At 40.8% G+C, this 17,779-nt stretch overlaps 1 protein-coding gene across 2 annotated transcripts in view; it reads left to right on the forward strand.

Moving 5' to 3' along the window:
• The first annotated feature begins 201 nt into the window (after positions 1-201).
• The window catches only part of DNAJC1 (DnaJ heat shock protein family (Hsp40) member C1), a 110,639-nt gene continuing 93,061 nt past the window's right edge, over positions 202-17,779 (forward strand). The window contains exon 1 of one of the 2 annotated variants that reach the window (XM_068934603.1): positions 202-404. In XM_068934603.1, the coding sequence (XP_068790704.1) occupies positions 237-404 (168 nt within the window). In that variant the 5' untranslated portion in view covers positions 202-236. Of the gene's footprint in view, positions 405-974; positions 996-17,779 lie in introns of those variants that run through there. The other variant, XM_009673655.2, reaches the window with a different exon arrangement.

Below are 17,779 nucleotides of genomic sequence, written 5' to 3' on the forward strand. Positions count from 1 at the left end.
TTGCCGGGGTAGCCGACGTCACAGAGCGCGGAGGCGGCGATTGGCCAGGCGGAAAGCGCCTCCCCACGCCGTGGTCGCCGCCGAGGGAGGAGCCGGCCCGGCCGCCTTCCCCCAGTGCGGAGCCGTGGCTGGGGTGTGCGTGGCCCGAGCCGAGCCGAGCCGAGCCGAGCCGAGGCTGCCCCCGCGCCGGCCCGGCCCCGGCCACGTCCTCGCCGCCCGCCCGCCCGGTGTGGGCCATGGGCCGCCCGCGGCCCGCGCCGCGCCGCCGCCGCCTCCTGCCGCTGCTGGCGTTGCTGGCGCTGCTGGCGCCCCGTGCCCGCGCCTGGGACAGCGGCGACCTGGAGCTCTTCGACCTGGTGGAGGAGGTGCCGCGCAACTTCTACGACTTCCTGGGGGTGCAGCAGGTGAGCGAGGCACCGGGCCCCCGCCGCCCCCGGCCCCGCCGTGCCCTCGCTGCGCCGCCCCCCGCCGCCGCCGCTGACGGGCGCCCGGCTGCGGCCTGCCCCGGCGGCGCCGGCCTGCCCGCCGCCGCGGCGCCCCCGCCCGCGGCTGCCCGCGGCTTCCCTGCCGGCGGCGCCGGGCTCTGGCGGCGCCGGCCCCGCGCCCCGCCTGACACGTGTGCTGCTGCCGCCGCCGGGCAGCCCGGGGCGCCGGGCACGGCTCCTCGCCCCCCCGCTGCGGGCTCTCGCCTTCTAGCACCGGTTTTCTTTTTTTTTTTTAGCCTTTCTGGTCCCCACCGTAAATCCCCCCCCGCCGTGTGTCGGCGTGTCCTCCTCGCAGTAGATCTCCTTTTCTCCGAGCGTGTCCGCAGACGCACGCAGCGCGCCAGCTCCCGGGCTTGTCCGTGCGCTGCCCGCGGGCATCCTTGGCAGGACCGTCTGTGCTCTCTCCCTCCTCCTGCGGAGCTGCTGGCCCCCTCTCTCCTTACGCCTGTGCATCGCAGCTCCTGTTTGCTCTCGGTCATGCCGTGGGGTAGACTGTGACCCTTTGCCATGGTAACGGCTTTTAAATCGTTACATTTATTTACTCTCTGCGTGCCATGCTTTGTGGCCTTCACTGTGTTTGATAGGCATCACTTAAAATTATTTTAAGGCGTTTATGCACCTTCAGTTAATGTTCATGCTGCACGTGTAACCTAGACAGAAACTCCTATTCAGAGTGTTTTTATCTTATGTTTCTTGTATATGCTTTAGACATTGTCTCTCTTCTCACTGTCCCTTGGCATCTTCAACTTGTATCGCTCTTTCTTTGTCCTGGACCCCACTGCTGGCCTTTCTCATCTGCTAGATACTGTGTTGTGTTATCATACTCTGTTGTGATCTCGCTTGATGTCTCTTGATGAGCCTTAACGATCTTCCTTTTCGTCTCTTTCTTCCAGCCAATATTCCTCTACATAAATTCTTTTAATCTATTTTATTTTGTCCAGAGTCCCCAAAAGGAATTTTGCCCTTTGTTTCTCCTAGAAACTCAACATTCTGGAGGCTGATCCTGCTGTGTGAATGGCCTCCCTCACAACCTTAAAGTCTATTCTGATGTAATTATTGCAGTTTTTGAGACTAATAACTATGATTTCAGGTGCATTTCATTAGGGCGGGGTCTGTGAGGAGAGGGAAGGTTGTCTTCAATACATCAGGGTCCTTATAACCAGCTGTGGTTATAAGATAACAGTTGATCTGTCTTAATCTCTTTCCTCCTTAAGCATCTGGAGTTGAAGTACTGTGGAGCATCATCACTATCATCATATGTACAACACAGCAAAAACTGCTATCCAAGGTTCAGTTTCATAGGCCTAAATATTTAGTCTTTAATTCCTGAAAGGCAATTTTAGCATTACATATTATAGGGATATGAAATTTTGTTTTTGTTTCAATTCATGATGTTCAGATCTGGCATGCAACTTTTAGTATCTTCCACAATTGTTTTTTCCGAGGCTGAATCTGCAACTTGCACAATAAGTTTAAGGAAACATAATGTAGTTAATTTTAATTGGCAGGCATTCTGCCAGCTCTAATTTCTCCTGAAGGTTTACAAGATGCTAAGAAGTCTTCATAGAGAACTTGAATCCCTTGTAATAAGCAAGCAGGGAAAAGATCCATGGAAAATGCAACACAAATGAAAGGAAGTTCTGTTAGATATGAGTATAGGTTAATCATTCATGTTAATCACTGCAGCCAAGACTTGAAGCTTAAACTGCATTAGATGCATTATATGCATATAAGAATACACCTGTGATTATGGTAATAGAATAAAAAATGTTGAAGTTAAGCTCAACTCTGTGGCTTAGTGATGCAAATCAAATAGAAACTGGTAAGCGTTGGGAGAAACTTTATTGGTTTACAGGTTCTTCCATGTTGTATGTTTTGTTCCTACTGCTTGCTTCTCCAGCACTGACCTGCACAAGATCTTCCAACAAGATACTGAAGTGGGGTTCTTGCTTGCACTAACTCGCTAGAGAGCTGCAGTGGTGTAAGTTACCCTCTGAGAAAAGTCCTGCAACAGGGTCAAGGGATGGAAACATGTGCATGTGTTAGCTGTCTGTTCTGTTTCCTACCTTGGATTTCTTAACACGAAACTGCCTTATACCATAATGCATTGCAATTTACCGTAATTGCATATGTGCAGTTTCCATGTTTCTTCAGCTTTTCTGCTATTTTATAAAACTATATTTTAACGGAGCTGGCTGCTTTTTTTATAGGTCACTTATTTTAATTGGAATGTCTTTGACTAGAATGCTATGATTATTTTTTCCTTATGCTCAGATGCCTCTCTAGACATTTTACCATAAAAGGGACAGAGATTGTGCGACAATAATTTTTGTGTCCATGCTTTTGGACTGTTTAATAATCTCTCATTCATCAAAGCTTACTTTTTTTTTTTAATCATGTCTTGTCATACTTTTATATTCCTCTTAGTGTTTATCATTGCGTTATAGTGTGTCCTGATAAACTGTTCTTCCTTTGTGTATTTCTGGGAAAGGAAGAGAGATGTAACTTCTGTGTCCAAGAGCAGATGCACAATCGTGTGTGTTAGCTGCAGTATGCAGGTTGTCAGGTTTTTCTAAACATGTCACCTTTTGTTTGGAAAAAATCTAAGGAATGACTCCAACGCTTCCTTAAGCCATTAAAGTAGCTTAGGTTTTGATGGGAGAACTCTGGTACTTGGCTTCTCGTTGAATCTCCGGCACAATGTCAGAAGCTGGTGTTGACCTCAACTGGCGAGATGCAGAAGGCATTGTGGGAGATCCTCCAGCCCCTGGCTGCTGGATTTTCCCCTGGAATTGGAGAGAGGTGATGATTCTCATTGCAAGCGTATACTCACTGGACTGAGGGTTTTGCTTTTTGTCCTTTGGGGGCCTTTTGGAAGCCTCACGGTGTTATTATGTAACTGCCATCCTGCGCTGGTAGAGTAGGAGGTTAAAGGTGCTGTAGTGTTTTCCGAGATTGGTTACTGAGATTGAGAAAATTATTTTTGTTGTGAATGTGTAATGTCAGAGGAAGGGTAAGATTATGACTGCCTTGGTTCTTAGAGTGATTGTCCTTAGGGTTCGACTTGGAGGTACAGAAACCTGCAAGTGTTATGGCGGGGTGCCTAGACTGAGAATTCTCTGGTTATTATACAACGGCACAATTGGATTTGTTAATTCGTCAGGTCCCATAGTAATGTAGGTTAGTAGGATGTATTACACTATTGCTTTTGTACTGCTAGTGTTCTGAGCAGTAGTTTTGGCTACTCTAAAATTGTTGACGTGATTAACTTAAATGCTTGTTTAAAATATTACTATTCTAAGAAGTTTGACCTAGCAGATGGGGAGATAACCTTTTGCTTGAGAAAGGACTGTGCTCTCATGTCCTCTAAATGGTTACCAAAGTTGTATCCTAATGAAGAAAATAGAATCATAAACTCTTGATGGATTAAATGTAATAATTGCTTCAGTATATCCAGTTTCAAACTGGCAAAAGGATCAGGACCAAGTAGTATTCATCTTAAAACTCAAATTAAATAGCTTAATTAAGAGGCTATGCAGACTCAGTGATAAAATGACCTTGTTACCTGAGAATGAGAGTATGGTAAATGTGATGTCACCTTTTTTGGAAATATTCCAGGAAGATCTTGGAGAACTATAAGCTTGTATGGCTGACGTATGAACTGATCAAGTTAATTATGTTATCTGTTACAGCTTTTACTAGCTGATACCTGCTTAGTAAATATGACATGATCTGGATGAATCAACTTGGCACCTGTAGAACCTCTGGAACTCCTTGCCAAAATATGTTCTTCACTCTAACAATTTACATGGTGTCAAGGGAATTATCTGCTGCTCTACTGTTTTTGGCTTGCAGTAAGGAAGGCTCTGCAGGCCTCTGAATGTCTTTTGAAGCTTTATGTGAGATAGTTCTAGAATACAAGATCAGTAGATCAATAAATTTTGAGAGAAAAGTTGTTTGTTTGTGCTATCAACACTCTGCAGTGTGCTGATCAAATGAAGATGTGTTAAAACGCGGAAGCTTTGTTGCTAACGTTGGCCACGTAGAGCAGTATGTTATGTATCAGTTAGGAGCAGGGAATTTCTGAATAAGTTTTTTGACTTCTGCTGGTAGTCAGATGAGGAAACAGGTCTGTATTGAAAGTTCTGCTAAGCTTATGCAGTGCCTGAAAGCAAATATTTTGCTGCACAATTTTTGAATCTTTGAAATAGACTACAAGCACCCTTTGAGGTAGTAGAGGAGTCTCTGGGACCTCAAATTCCTGAGGGAATATTAACACCTGGATGGGACTTGCTAGCCAACATTGTTATTAGATATACAACTTCCTGAACTTGCTGAAGGAGACGTTTTCTTCAGGATCAAGTTACACCTTCCTTGCAACATACTAGATTTATTTTGAAGCCAGGTTCAAATGCACTCATATGTTTTTACTTCTTATTAAGAATTGAAAAAAATCTTGCATAAGACGTCAGTGGCACTCTTGCTGAGTGTTTGAAAGCTCAAGCAACTAAACTGCAACAAAGACTTTTTACTGAAAATAAAGTGAAGTACCCTCTTTGTACCTTTCTTCTCTTGAAAAAATGACTTGCATACTTTTGTGATGCTCTTGTGGCGTTTTAATCGGCTGTGTTGGATTCTTTCAGAAACAGGAGTTGCATGACAATCCTATGTTTTAAAATAAGTTTTTTGTCAGATTTCTAAGAGACCAACTTCTGCGTGTCTGTCGGGATAACAATTTGCGCTTAGCCCCTTTGGATTAAAATATCCACTTCCAGGATTGTCAGAGTGTTTCATCCATGTCATTGCTAGACAATGGCTTTACTAAATAACACTGTAATGCAAGGTCACAACTGTGTATTCAGAATCTCATTTTTAGTCCTATAGCACGTGAGATGCTAGTATGTTAGCAACGACAAGAAAGTGCAAGATGTGAAAACTAAGGAGCCTGATTTCTTTGCTTATGAGCTGCTGTAACCCCTCTAGTTGAGCTGGAAGTTTTGGGCTAATAGGCTGCTGAAACATTAGCATTAGCAAGTAGTACGGACTTGCAAGGGGTGCATCTTTAGAATGCAGCACTTGATGCTGAGGAGTTGAAGCCCATGCTGTATGCGTTTCTGGGAATTTTTTGTTAGGCAAATTTTAGTCTGGTTCCATGGCCCCTTTGTGTTAAAGTGCACTAGCTGTGTTCATGGAATACATTTTACACTTTATTTCCATCCAAAATGAATCCGGTTCATCCACTGGAGGACCACTTCATGATGTGCAGTCAATGGGAACAATGAGGAGGTTTGCTTTACATGTGCACTCCTGATGTGCACTAAAAAACTGAGGTAGATGAACCTATAAGACTAGAGCTTACGATAAATGGCTTATGCTGAATTTTACCTGTTGGTATTGCCATATGAGATATTATCGGAAATGAGCCCCACAGCAAAATGCATGGCTATTGTAGTATTACCAGGCATTATGGGAGACTTTAGAAAATTCTCTCTAAGTTCTTGAATGGTCTATTTCATGTAAGTGTCGTGACTGTCTTCTGGTGACTGATTTCTCACTGAGCTGCAGTGAGAAACTGTCATCACTGCAGTTCTGCGGTTGTGGATTCATAGGTTATGAAAGTAGAAGTTCTTGAACATACATGCGGTTGCCTGTGTTTCACAAGGAATGGCTATCCCTGAAGCTGTTAGAGCGCTAGGTAACCTGGCTCTCCAATACTTCTACTTTGGACTGGGTCACTGTCCAGAAAAGAAATCCAGAAAAAGAAGAATATTTTTACTATAGAGCTTTTTGGATCTTTGAGTACACTGAGTGGTCCCCTCAAGTGGGAAGAGGCACGTGAGGGAGAGCCCTACCTAATCAAGGAATTCTCTCAAGTCTTCAGGAAAAACAGTCTACCTTTACCCAAATAGATCTTCTGTCTCCCCTGGCAGACAAAACACACACAAGAACAAGGAGGGAGGGGAAATAAGGAGGGATAGTCAAGACTTTCTGTGGGCTAAAATGGGCAGCAGTCTCTTTTTCCAGGTGACAAGCTGGATCGTGCTCCAAAGACTCACTTTGCTCTTCTGACACTTACGGCTGTTCCCTCCCTGTTCCTTTTTAAGGGTAACATATGTGGGCGCAGTGTTACTAAAACTGTGAAGTGTGCATCATCTGCAAATGTTTTTGAGAAAATGTGGGTTGATGATGCTGGCTCAGTGTTCCAGACTTTGGAAGTATTTGATCTTATCGTGAGATAGAGCTTCACACTTAAGCAATTATGGTATCAGTTTTTGAGATGACTGTGTCAAAACTATATGCTTCACAATTATTTTCCTACTGTTTTTGTAAGATGCTTTTATCTTTGCGTGACAAATAAATTATTCACTGTGACCTTTGAAGGTCTTGTGCTGTGAAGTGACCTGGAACCATGTAGCAGCTCAATGTCTCAAAGGCCTTTGAGCAATCAAAGTTATTTGGTTAGCAATGAAACATGATATCTAACGGTCTAGATTCTTGATTCAGATTCCTCTTTCAAGACTGTCTTCTACTTCTCGTTCAAAATATATATTAAGCAGGCCTAGTAGTTTTGGAAGACATTGGAGTTTAATGCACTATTAGTCACAGTATCAGAGAGTTCTCTGTTTGAAAAATGAAATATGTTTCAGCAACTCTCTTGCTCAAAACTGTCAAAGTAATTATCTTCTGTAATACACAACTAGGTAATAATAATAGTGGACCTTATTTGGGCAGTGAGGGATCTTAGGAAACCCACAGCTTTGGGCAATTACTTTGGATGAGGGAAGGGGTTCTTCAAAATCTGTTTTTTGACTTGAAGGATTGGCTCCTGTTAAGAAAATTACAGCAAAAAAAAAAATCAGTTACAGCCAAAAAAAATCAATATACTCTCGGCTTTTAGGCAGTGATAGACGCTATTGCAGTAGTCCAAACAAAAATAGATTTTAAAAATCCAAACGAACTTATGTTACTGGTGTCTTTGGCTGTAATGCGTTCTGAAATTTCATCAGTGTATTCCACAAAAGCTATCGCATGTTTTTTGCGGTATGCAGTTGAGACATAATTCAGCCTTCCTTCATGCTTCTCAGCTTCATATTTGAGTCTATTACTTCATATAAATGGAAATGTACACAGAAGTGAGACTTTCAGCAGCTCTAGAAGCTTTTGAGCAAAAACTTAAATTATTCCGACTGTGTGAAGTCATTGCGGAGAGTATTCACTTGAAATGTATACAACAAAGTTGTTCTGAACTGTAGAGTCTAACTTAATTGTTCAGAAGAGTGGCCACAGAGAATCAATTATGATAACTCCCAGCAGATTTGTGGCTGAGGATGGTGCAAAATATGGGCTATCTTGTGTTTTTTAAACAATGTTTAGCTCTCGGGTAATCTGCTGATATTATATGTATTGTGTTATAGAAGTGCCCTGTCAGGTATGCATGATGTTCCCTTATGCTTTCGTTCATAGTTGGCTGTCTTTAAAAATGCTTGAGAAGTCTAGATTTATAAAATTTATATTTTCCATTAAAACGGATTTTCTGTATTGATTTGCACTAACTTTCTGTTTGGAAGTTATCCAAGGAAGAAATCTGTTTCTTCTTATTTAGCTTGTTGTTGCCTCCTTTCTTAAAGACACAAAAGTGTTTCAGAATCTATCCATTAGGAGTAGTTTTAGAGACATTTACCATTGACATTCCCTGACAATTCACTTGTAATACTTTTTTTTTTTTTCCTTCAGATTATATTTTTCTCTTTTCTTGCTGTGTAGAAGGACATATACTAACAGGAAACTGCAATGGTTGGGAACCCAAAGGGACTAACAATATGCAGCGTGCCCTTAAAGGGATAAAGATTGCTGATGGGTTTTTTTCCCCTTTGTTCAGCAGCGATAATGCTTCAGCTGTTCTCCTTCTTCTTGTATACTTTCTACTTCCCTAATTCTTTAGGGGTGCATCCATAGTAACTTGACTTTCAAATTGCAGAAATACAAAATGGGCTCTTCTTTTCTTCCTAGAAGTTTGGTATTTGACTTGTAATTCACTGGAGGAAGTGACGAGTTTCTTGATGAGGAAAGGTAACATGTTGGTGGCCTCTGCTACTCTCTGCTTCTTAAAAACAACTCTGTACTTGCTTGTGCTTGTTTTATATGAAAATTTTGGGGAAGGAAATTAATTCATATGCCTACATTAGGATTCTAAAACAGCTCCAATTAATGATTGGAGCTAGGTTACAATTTTGGAAATGACTTGCCAGAGGGCTTTCTGCTACTTGACTGCTGCGGATGATGGTCGTCAGGCTTATGAGTCTGAAGTTGTGTGATGAAAAAATCTTAAAGCCAGCCTTAACTGTTGAATGATGAACTATATGCTATCTAGATCCACTCTAGAATGAAGATTAACAGTTTTCTCATGAAATTTAGAGAAAAAAGTACAGCTTTAAGGTATTTGGAGGTATTGGTGGTGCTGTTTTAGTTTTAAGGTGAAGTACTTCTTGGTGAAGTGGTGGTGGTGTGTGTTTTTTAAGCATTTGTTCCTTAGATGAAATGGTGCTCCTTACTGGCTCTGCTGAGAGAGTAACAAAGAGCCTGTGGTGGTGGTGCGCCACAGAACCAGTAAGGAACAAGAGTATAAGCAACCGCTACGTAACAAAGACTTTTCTGCTGTCTGAAATTAAAATGAATGAAGGGAGAAAAATAATATACATCTGAAATCATGCTTTTAGTGCTCTACAACATCTCGGTGGGCTTTCTAAGAAATTAATGTATCATTTGAAAAAATTGCAGTTTTGCCTTTGAATTGCTTGTTACAGTCTTTTGCTTAGCAGTATGCTCCATCCTTTAAAAGTTTGCTTCTCTCAATTTTGGGTTGCTGAACAGTAGGGTTTGTAGATGTTGTTTTTGAAGCTTCAAAGGATTTTTTTTTTTTTGGGGGGGGTAAATCATGAAGAAATTTTGGGTTTTTTTGCTTTTTGTTTGTTTGTCAACCTTGTTTGGATGTTGCTAGTTATGTGTAAAGAGTGATATGTAAACAATATTATGTCTCCAGTGTATGTGCTACATACAGTGTGTTTTAATTCAGTTTGAATGTACCACTTTAAAGCACGGTTGTAACCCTATTAACAGAGTTAGTAAGAGGCTATTGTATCCTTGGGCTCTGATTTAACAGACTGCTTAAGTGCAAATTTCTTAAATAACTTGGATCAGACCTTATGCCCTGTACTGCTTGATGTCAAACAGCAGAAAATTCAGAGTCACTCCATCTTCTCTGTTAGAACAAAAGTTTCTCCTTTTGGTGTTGATCTAGAAAACTTTGGGAGAACACCAGAAGATGCAAAGGAACTTTTGCCATAAAGTTGCTCTTCGATCTTGCTCTGAATAAAGAGAGAAGAAAGAAATATAGAGTCTTGTTTTTATGCATAGGCTATAATTCTGAAACACTGCTTTCCCAAATAACAAAGTGCTTTTGCTTGTTGAAAGAAACAAATGAGCAAAAAAAAGCCATTGAGAAAGTTGTGAAGTAGACTTACTGCACTGATTTGGGATGAATAGTTCTCTTTTTAAGGGGCAATGTTTGTTGTTACCTACTGCTGACTTATATCGTGAATGATTCGGAAGCCTAATTGATCCATGTTCTATTAAATTTCCAACTGATTTAGAGCAGCTTTTATAGTTGATAATTGCCATTTCATAGTCAGTGATGCATATGTATTTTTTATGGAAAAAAATGCTGTGATGGGAAAGTGAAAGACTTGTATGCAGTTTAGAGTTTTCTAACAGTTTATTATCATATAAGGTCTGAGCCCGTACAACAATTACTAATGTCTAACAGTGGTTACTATCAAAGATACTACTTCAGAAAGAGGCAAAAAATTTCATGTTAGGAAAAATAGGTTTTGTTTTTTTGTTTTTTATCCCATATGGGAGTCTTTTCCTGTTTCCTAGTAGGAATTATTTAAAACCCTGTTTGAAAGGAATGTAAAAATCTCAAGCACTTATTTCAATTGATTAAAAATTCTGAATAAACTTGTTTTCCAACCTGAGGCTACCTCTCTGTTGGATAGGAAAAACTATTTCCTCTGTCAGTGTTTTGAGCTTGTAAACTTTCAGATTTATTGAATACTTTCCTGCATTTGCCTCTGGTCCAAAACCTTTTTGGTGCTACGAGCTAACCCAACAACATTCAAAGGTTGGGCCGTATATACTGAGAATAGCATTTTAACAGCTGAACTGCAGAGTGAAGATACCAACCAGTCAGGTGTCAGGTTTTCTTTTGCAATTGACAATGGCAAAAGAACAACAACCTTCTCTTGCACAAAGTTATGTGCTATATTTAAAAATGAAGTACGACTGACTTGCGTTCACGTTCAGTTACATACTACAGAGTTTCTAAGCTGGAACGCACCAGTAGTCATTATTTAGTGAATAATTCTGTTTGATCTTTGTGTTACCTGGTTGAGCAATACTGGGTGCTTAAACAGAAAGCTGCGTTAATTTTGCAAACAAAATACACTCCTCTGGTGGACAGATAGAGGCTAACCTATCAGTGAGTTACTGATCTGCTGCTTTCTTGAGTCATGATTTTATGCCTTTTACACAGTCGCATTTCGTCATGCACACTTGTAAGTTACCGATGTGTAGACACCTTAGTTTTCTGGTGAAGGTGCAGGTTCTGGTTAGTGAACTTAGATATACTGACGATAGGCTTTGCTGTTCTGAAAGTTTAACTAGTTAGCTCACAGATTTCCAGGGGCCTCTAATTCATCAGTTGAAAATCACTACCTTCATGTAATTAGATATTCTTTTGATCACTGGAGATACCTTTTTCCTTTTTAAATTCTGTAATCTTTTTGTCAGTGCTGTCATGTAGTATGACTTCCAAACAGGGTTTATTTTTTGGAGAAACATGTATCTATTAATAAATAGTATATTTTTTTCCTTATCCTATTTGTAATCCAGAATAGTAACTGATTTTTTTTAAACACTTTCTTTATCTTACCATGGTTTACATCCTCAAGGTATTTAACAAGTTTAATAATAGTCTAGTATTGTGGATCCTTGTGACTGCGGGGTCCTGTTTTCTCAGCCTCCAGGTAGGGCATCCGTGGCTGTCATCCACAAGCTGCTTGGATGCCTTTCAAGGTACATTGGATGCTGTCAGTGCGCACTGTAGGTTCCCCTCTGGTTTCCTATTTATGCGTGTCTGACTTGCGCACTCATTTCTTAAATAATAATAATAAATCCAGTGGCAATGGGAGGTGTTACGTGGGGAGATCATGTGAACCCTGGTGGGTTTTGTGTCCCCTTCCCCCTGTACTCGCTCAGCCGCTGCAGTTGTTTGATCAGCGATGTTAGCAGGTGCATTCCTCGTGGTGCCTTTTGATCGACTGCCGCTCCACTGTGGCTTCAAAGAGCTGCCAGCAGTGAGTCCGAGATCCCATCATGGTTTATAACTGCCGATTCCAAGTTCTGCTTTGTGTAGGCATGGCTTAGTTTATTTTTTCCAAAGGCTGTCACCGTACGTCTACCTCCATTGAAGGTCATCTGTCATAGTTCTGCCAAATCACTCAGTTTGGGAGTTTCTTCTGGCATTCCTGTATCAGTGCCCGGTATTTGACTACCAAAAAAGTAACGTTACCTGCAAACTTGGGGCTTACGCTGCATAGCTCCCCTCTTTGGTTGCCATTGAAAGCACTGTATAAAGCCAGTCCCAGCATCAGTGCCCCCCAGCAGGGGAGCTTTCTGCTACCTCTTCTCTGTCCTGAAAAAGAGACCATTAAAGCTTACTTAGTTTCTTTAATAACCGTTAGTGTGGAACCTTGTCAGAAGCTTTTTCAAAACTGGAATACCCTGTGTCTGCTGGACTCCCTTTCTGCATATCCTTACAGCTGCACTCACAGGACCCCGGTGGGTTAGTGCAGCAGGGCCTTCTCTTTGCAGATTTTGTGCTGCCTCTTTCCCAGCAAACTATGTTTATCCCTGTTTCTAGTGACTTTATTTAATAGACCCCACTACCTTTACCAAGGATAAACGTTAGACTTGCTCATCTCTGATTCCTGGGATGTCTTCTAGAGCCTTTTTTTGTGGTTGGGAGTTGCACTGGCAGCTTACTGGCTCTCTGGCAGTGTGGTGGTTTGTAAGGCTGGGTCACCTCCCTTGGCTCCCAGTTCTGCAGCTTTGCATGCAAGTTCCTTCAGAAGGCTCTGGTGAAAGCCATCTGGTCCTGGAGATAGATGTCTTAACATCATTCTTACCTGTTTGGTGTAATGCTTCTGTATATGTATTTCAAACAGAGTTAGCTCCTGTGACCTGTCTGCTGCAAAGTATGTGTTGGTGTGTTTTTATTATCCAGCGGGAAAGAGTCATACAATCGATATACTACATTGCCTAGCGGTAGCCTGTTCCCGAATGAAACTTATACACTTCTGTCATCAAGCAGTCTCTACCTAGCATCCTGCTTTTGATGATGTTTAAGAAATAAAGTGGCCTTGAAAAGGCAAATTGCCATTTTAGTTTGCTCTGGCAAGTAAAGAAGTCTATATTTAAAAAATTAGAAATAGTCTACAATATTTTTTTAGCTACACGCTCCACAAATTCTACTGGAGCTGGCGCACAACCCACTGAATTGCCATTATTAATCATTGATCACTGGAAGAAAGAATAGCTACTGTTATCCAGTTTTCCTGTTATACTGCTACGCACATATGATTAAACACATTTTCTTAGGAGCTCAGGCCTTAAACTGAGCTATTCGGCAGGAGTGTAAGACTAAGCTGTCCACTTTGGGTAACTTTGTTTCATTTAGCAACTAGCATTAACTCTGTAACACCTCAGTCTATGGCAGTAGCTCTCTTTTCAGGAGGCAAAATGGAGGCCTAGGTCTATATTGTTACTTGAGTTAAGATTTATGCAAAAGTCAAGCCTTTTCCTTTTGATTAATCCTACCTTTAAGCCCTAATAATTCTGTAGATTATTAATTCCCTGGAAAGCTTCTTGTTGTGCTGTACTTAAGTTATTTTGGAATCAGTGAAATTACTTATTTTGGTGTAGTTTTCCTAATTTTGATATTGCCACTTACTAGCTATGTGTTTGCTCATTCCTACTGGATTAAGTAAGATTTTGTTTTGTTTTGTTTTTTTCCAGTTTTATAAATCATTGCAAAAAACTTATTTTTTTTTTTACGTTTTTAGCAAAGCTTTTTATTTTGATGCTAACATTGAACTGTTACAGAGAAAGATGTGCGAAGGTTCTGTGATGATATGCCATCAATTCTAGAATTTTTAAAAAATAGAAACTTGCAAAATAAACTTACGATAGATAATTTGTGTGTACTGCAGGAACTTTTAAGTGAGCGTATTTGAGCTGAGATTTATATGCAATCAAATACATTCTTGTGTTTTAGCACAGTTCTATTACCTGAAGAAATTAAATCCTGCATCTGATCCTACCCTTTGCTTCCATGCTGTGCACCTTGACTAATGTCAAGAGATGTGACTCTGGGGTAGATTTGGCTCTTTATTAACACCTACACTGCTGAAATGATGCTGAGAGAGACATAGTTTGAGCACCCAAATATGTAGAAGCTAGCAAAAAGTACGATGTGGTAAAAGACTAAATCAGATTGTGTTTTCCTGGAAGTCTAGTTTTGCAGGTACTAGGTATGGGGAGTGGAGAATTTTCCTGTGTGGGCTCCAATTTATCATTGTAGTGTAAAAGTAAATTGCAATATATAAAGATGTAATTCAATATTAGGGTTGCAGCTGTTTTTATCACGCTTGTCTTAGCTTTGTCTTCATTTTGGGGTAAAATCAGAGTGTTTAATTTTGTCAGTATCTTAACTTGTGAATCCGAGGATAGTGTGTTTAAATTCAAAATGTTTATATAGCGTTACAGTCTCCCTCTAAAGAAGGAATAGCATTAGAATGAAATGCACTTGAAGTAAAAATCATACCTTAGTAACAGAGAACTTTAATCTTGATATTGTACAGACTGTTTTAAACCACGATTCTTTAAAGATTTCAGTACAAGAACATCTATTTGCATTCCATTCAGTAGTACTTGAAGTCTAGAAAATAAGCTGGGGCACTATTTGTTTTGAAAAATGCCTTTGCGCAGATTGCCATTTTGCACTGCAGAACGTCGACTTCTCTTGCAAATGTATTTATGAACATAAGCACTGTTTAACATTGAACACTGATGTCCTTGTTTTCTGCCTAGAGATTAATTTCATCTGTCTTCTGTGTGTTTGCTTTCCTCAAGGTTCAAGTTTTAAGAAAAAAGAACCACCTTTTTTGCTAAAAGAAAACTTGACTGCTGTTCCAAAAACTGTTTACAGGATCAAGATATCTTCTTGATTGCTGGTGTAAAGAAAGCAGAAGGGCTGTGAAACTTCAATTTCTTCACTTCTGGAATATGTAGAATGCAATCCTGTAGCTTCTCTACCTTTTTCTAGCAGATTAACTCTAAGACACTGTCATTGAGTTAACAGTATCCCATCGTTATCAGAGTGTTAGTTGTCCTGTCTGCTGTCATGATGTGTAAGGGTCTCACATGACAGTTGCTTAGATGTGATCAGATTGATACTATGGTTGGAAAGGCAGTACTGGGCTAGGTTGGTTTCTGAAATTGATTTCTCAGTCTAAACAGAATTGTATCTTGATCAGGTAGTCAATGTTTTGTAGTCCAGTTAGGAGAAATACACTGAGTGTTTCCAATTCCATCTCCATTGCTGTTGCTATTAATGGTTTAAAAAAAAAAAATCACCTTGCACAAGGATTGCTTGTAGAGTCCCAGGCTGTTTGGCTGCAAGCCTGGAAGAAATAAATATATTACAGTCCTTTCAGCTCTTCATCTGAGTACCAGATTCAAAGGACATTTTAGTAATATAATTATTTGGGTTATTTCTGAGGAGCAGCTTGCTCAGACAGAGATGCCTTTTGGACTCTTCACTTTTTAATAAAAAAAAAAAAAAAAGCACCCTTCCCCCCCCCCCCCCAAAACAAACAAAAAAGAACCCACAAAAAAGCTGCAACCCTTCTAAAAACCAAAAAAAACACCCCACAACAAACAAAAATTTAGTATTGGATTTAAGTGTGAAGATTGCAATACGTGAGGAGATGGCATCTGGCAGAATTTGGCAGAGCCATTTGGCAAAAACTTGGCCTTTTGTTCACTTATATAATGAAACCAGTGTCCCATGTAAAGATGACATGGTGTGAGCCCTAAAGTGGGGATCAAAAGAAGAAAGAAGGACTCCTTGAAGGACGCTGATCGCTCAGATACCCTAACAGTGTTTTCACAACAGCATGTTGTGAAATGCGAGAATTCAATTGACTTTTTTTTTAAGTTTTTTACTTGTGTCTTTGTGTGACTAAATTAATATACAAGTTGTTAATTTGTGTGCAGAAAAATGCTAGGCTGTGATAAAAATATTTGAGATAATTGTTCAGTTTCCAGAAAATGCTGTTTTGCCTCCTAGTTGAATAACAGCTTGTGCTCTGGGACCTATTGAATGTCAGTAATAACATAGATTCATATATTGGCAGCAGGCGTCCTGAAAACAGGCCTCCTGCTTCAGAGACCTGTTTTGTCTTTAACGACTCGATTAAGGAAATATATCGTTACGAGAGGTGAAAAAATACTCTAGATGAGTTACTAGTGTAAAATTTGTCACTTAGGGAAGCGTGATACAGTGGGGGATAGCACTTTGCTGAGTCTTAACGCTGGTGAGAGGGAAGCAGGGGTGCCCAGCGGAGCAGTGCCCTGGGCCAAGGGCATGTTACTTCAGGGCTGCTCTTCACGGTCGCCTTTGCTAATTGCCGAACAAACTCGAGCTCTTCTGAATTACAGTTTGAAAGTAAATATTGCATAAGTGATCTTAGTAGGAATCCGTGCACGTGCTCTTGTATAAGTGCTCGAAAACTTGTGTTTGATTTTAAGCGTAAGTAACCTAGAAAACATACTGGAGTTGCTAATGTAGTCCAAGGGGAAAAAGTTGATCTTCGAAAGAATCGTTGCTGATCTTTTGATGGCACTCTGAGTTATGTCTTGCATACGAGGCTGTCCTTTGATTCCTCTGTGAGGTGGCCTTTGGTGGTTTTGCTTTGGCTAAACTATGGAAACTTTCCTCCTTTTCTGGCGAGCCAGACTCCAGAGAGTGTTTCAGATGAGTTGATCTTTAGTTTTGAAGCCACAGCCCTCCCTCTAGAGTCGGAGGGATAGTGCCTTCGTGGTACAGGAGGGCAAAGGAGTGTTTCCTTCCAGCTACTACTAGAAAAAACACACACAGCCCAAAGGAAGCAGATGCTTGCCCTAGGCTTCCGGAAAGTTCTGTTTCAGTTGCTCTTGGTTACTTCTTTCAGCCAGAAGAGATCCAAAACAAATCCTCAAAATGAACCACCTATTCTCTCTCTTTTCTTTTCTCTCTTCAGTCTCTCGAATCCTCTGTAGACATCTATAGCAGATCCATTTAGACCTGCCCACCAGAGCTTCATTTTCTAGCTCAATCTAATATTTAGCTACAAGTTTATGGTCCTCACCAGCCATTACCTAACTGGGCATCATGTTTTTTTTTAATTTTTGTTTTTGTTTTTTTGTTTAAACCTTCTTTCCCCAAACTAAATCCCTCTGTCTTCACACTGGCAGTCCCAGAATACTGATGCAGGTTGAGACAGTTACCTAAATGGCTTCTTGTTCTGTGCTGTGCCTAAAATTTTATTTTTCACCAAGGAAGCATGGCTGTTGCGATTCTACTGAGCGTTCTTCTTTCCTGGGGGCAGTAGATAGGGTCCCTGGGGGCCGCAGCTGAGAACTGCTGAGCTGGCTGCGGTGCTCGAGTGTTATCAAGGCTTTGTAACTACATCTGAGGGACCTTCTGCATTGTCGTTTGCAGAAATTGTCCATGCAGCCCCTGGGGCTAATAATTATTCTCTTTTCAATGACATTTTCCATGGTTTTTGTACTAGTTTTCTTTTTTCTTATGCTAGCTTTCAGAGTGAATGGTCTGACAGTTCTTCTCTCTGTCCTGCTTGAGCATATACTGTACTTTGCTTTCTGATTCCCCGTTTTCTTTTTTTCCATCCTTTCGTTAAGAACTATACTTTCCAATCAGAGATATCTGTAATTTTCAAAGCACCCTTTCTCTGATAACTTTTTCATATCAGTGCATTGGATACCTCCTCTGAAGAGCTACAGTCAGCTTGAGCTACACGTAGTTATGTTCAAGAAGAAAAACTATGGACTTTTTTTTTTAATCTCCAATGTATTCTACTTCTGTTCGTCACTCTTAATCTTGAAGGTCATCT

Source organism: Struthio camelus, chromosome 2, assembly GCF_040807025.1.
Source record: "Struthio camelus isolate bStrCam1 chromosome 2, bStrCam1.hap1, whole genome shotgun sequence".
Lineage (NCBI taxonomy): Eukaryota > Metazoa > Chordata > Aves > Struthioniformes > Struthionidae > Struthio > Struthio camelus.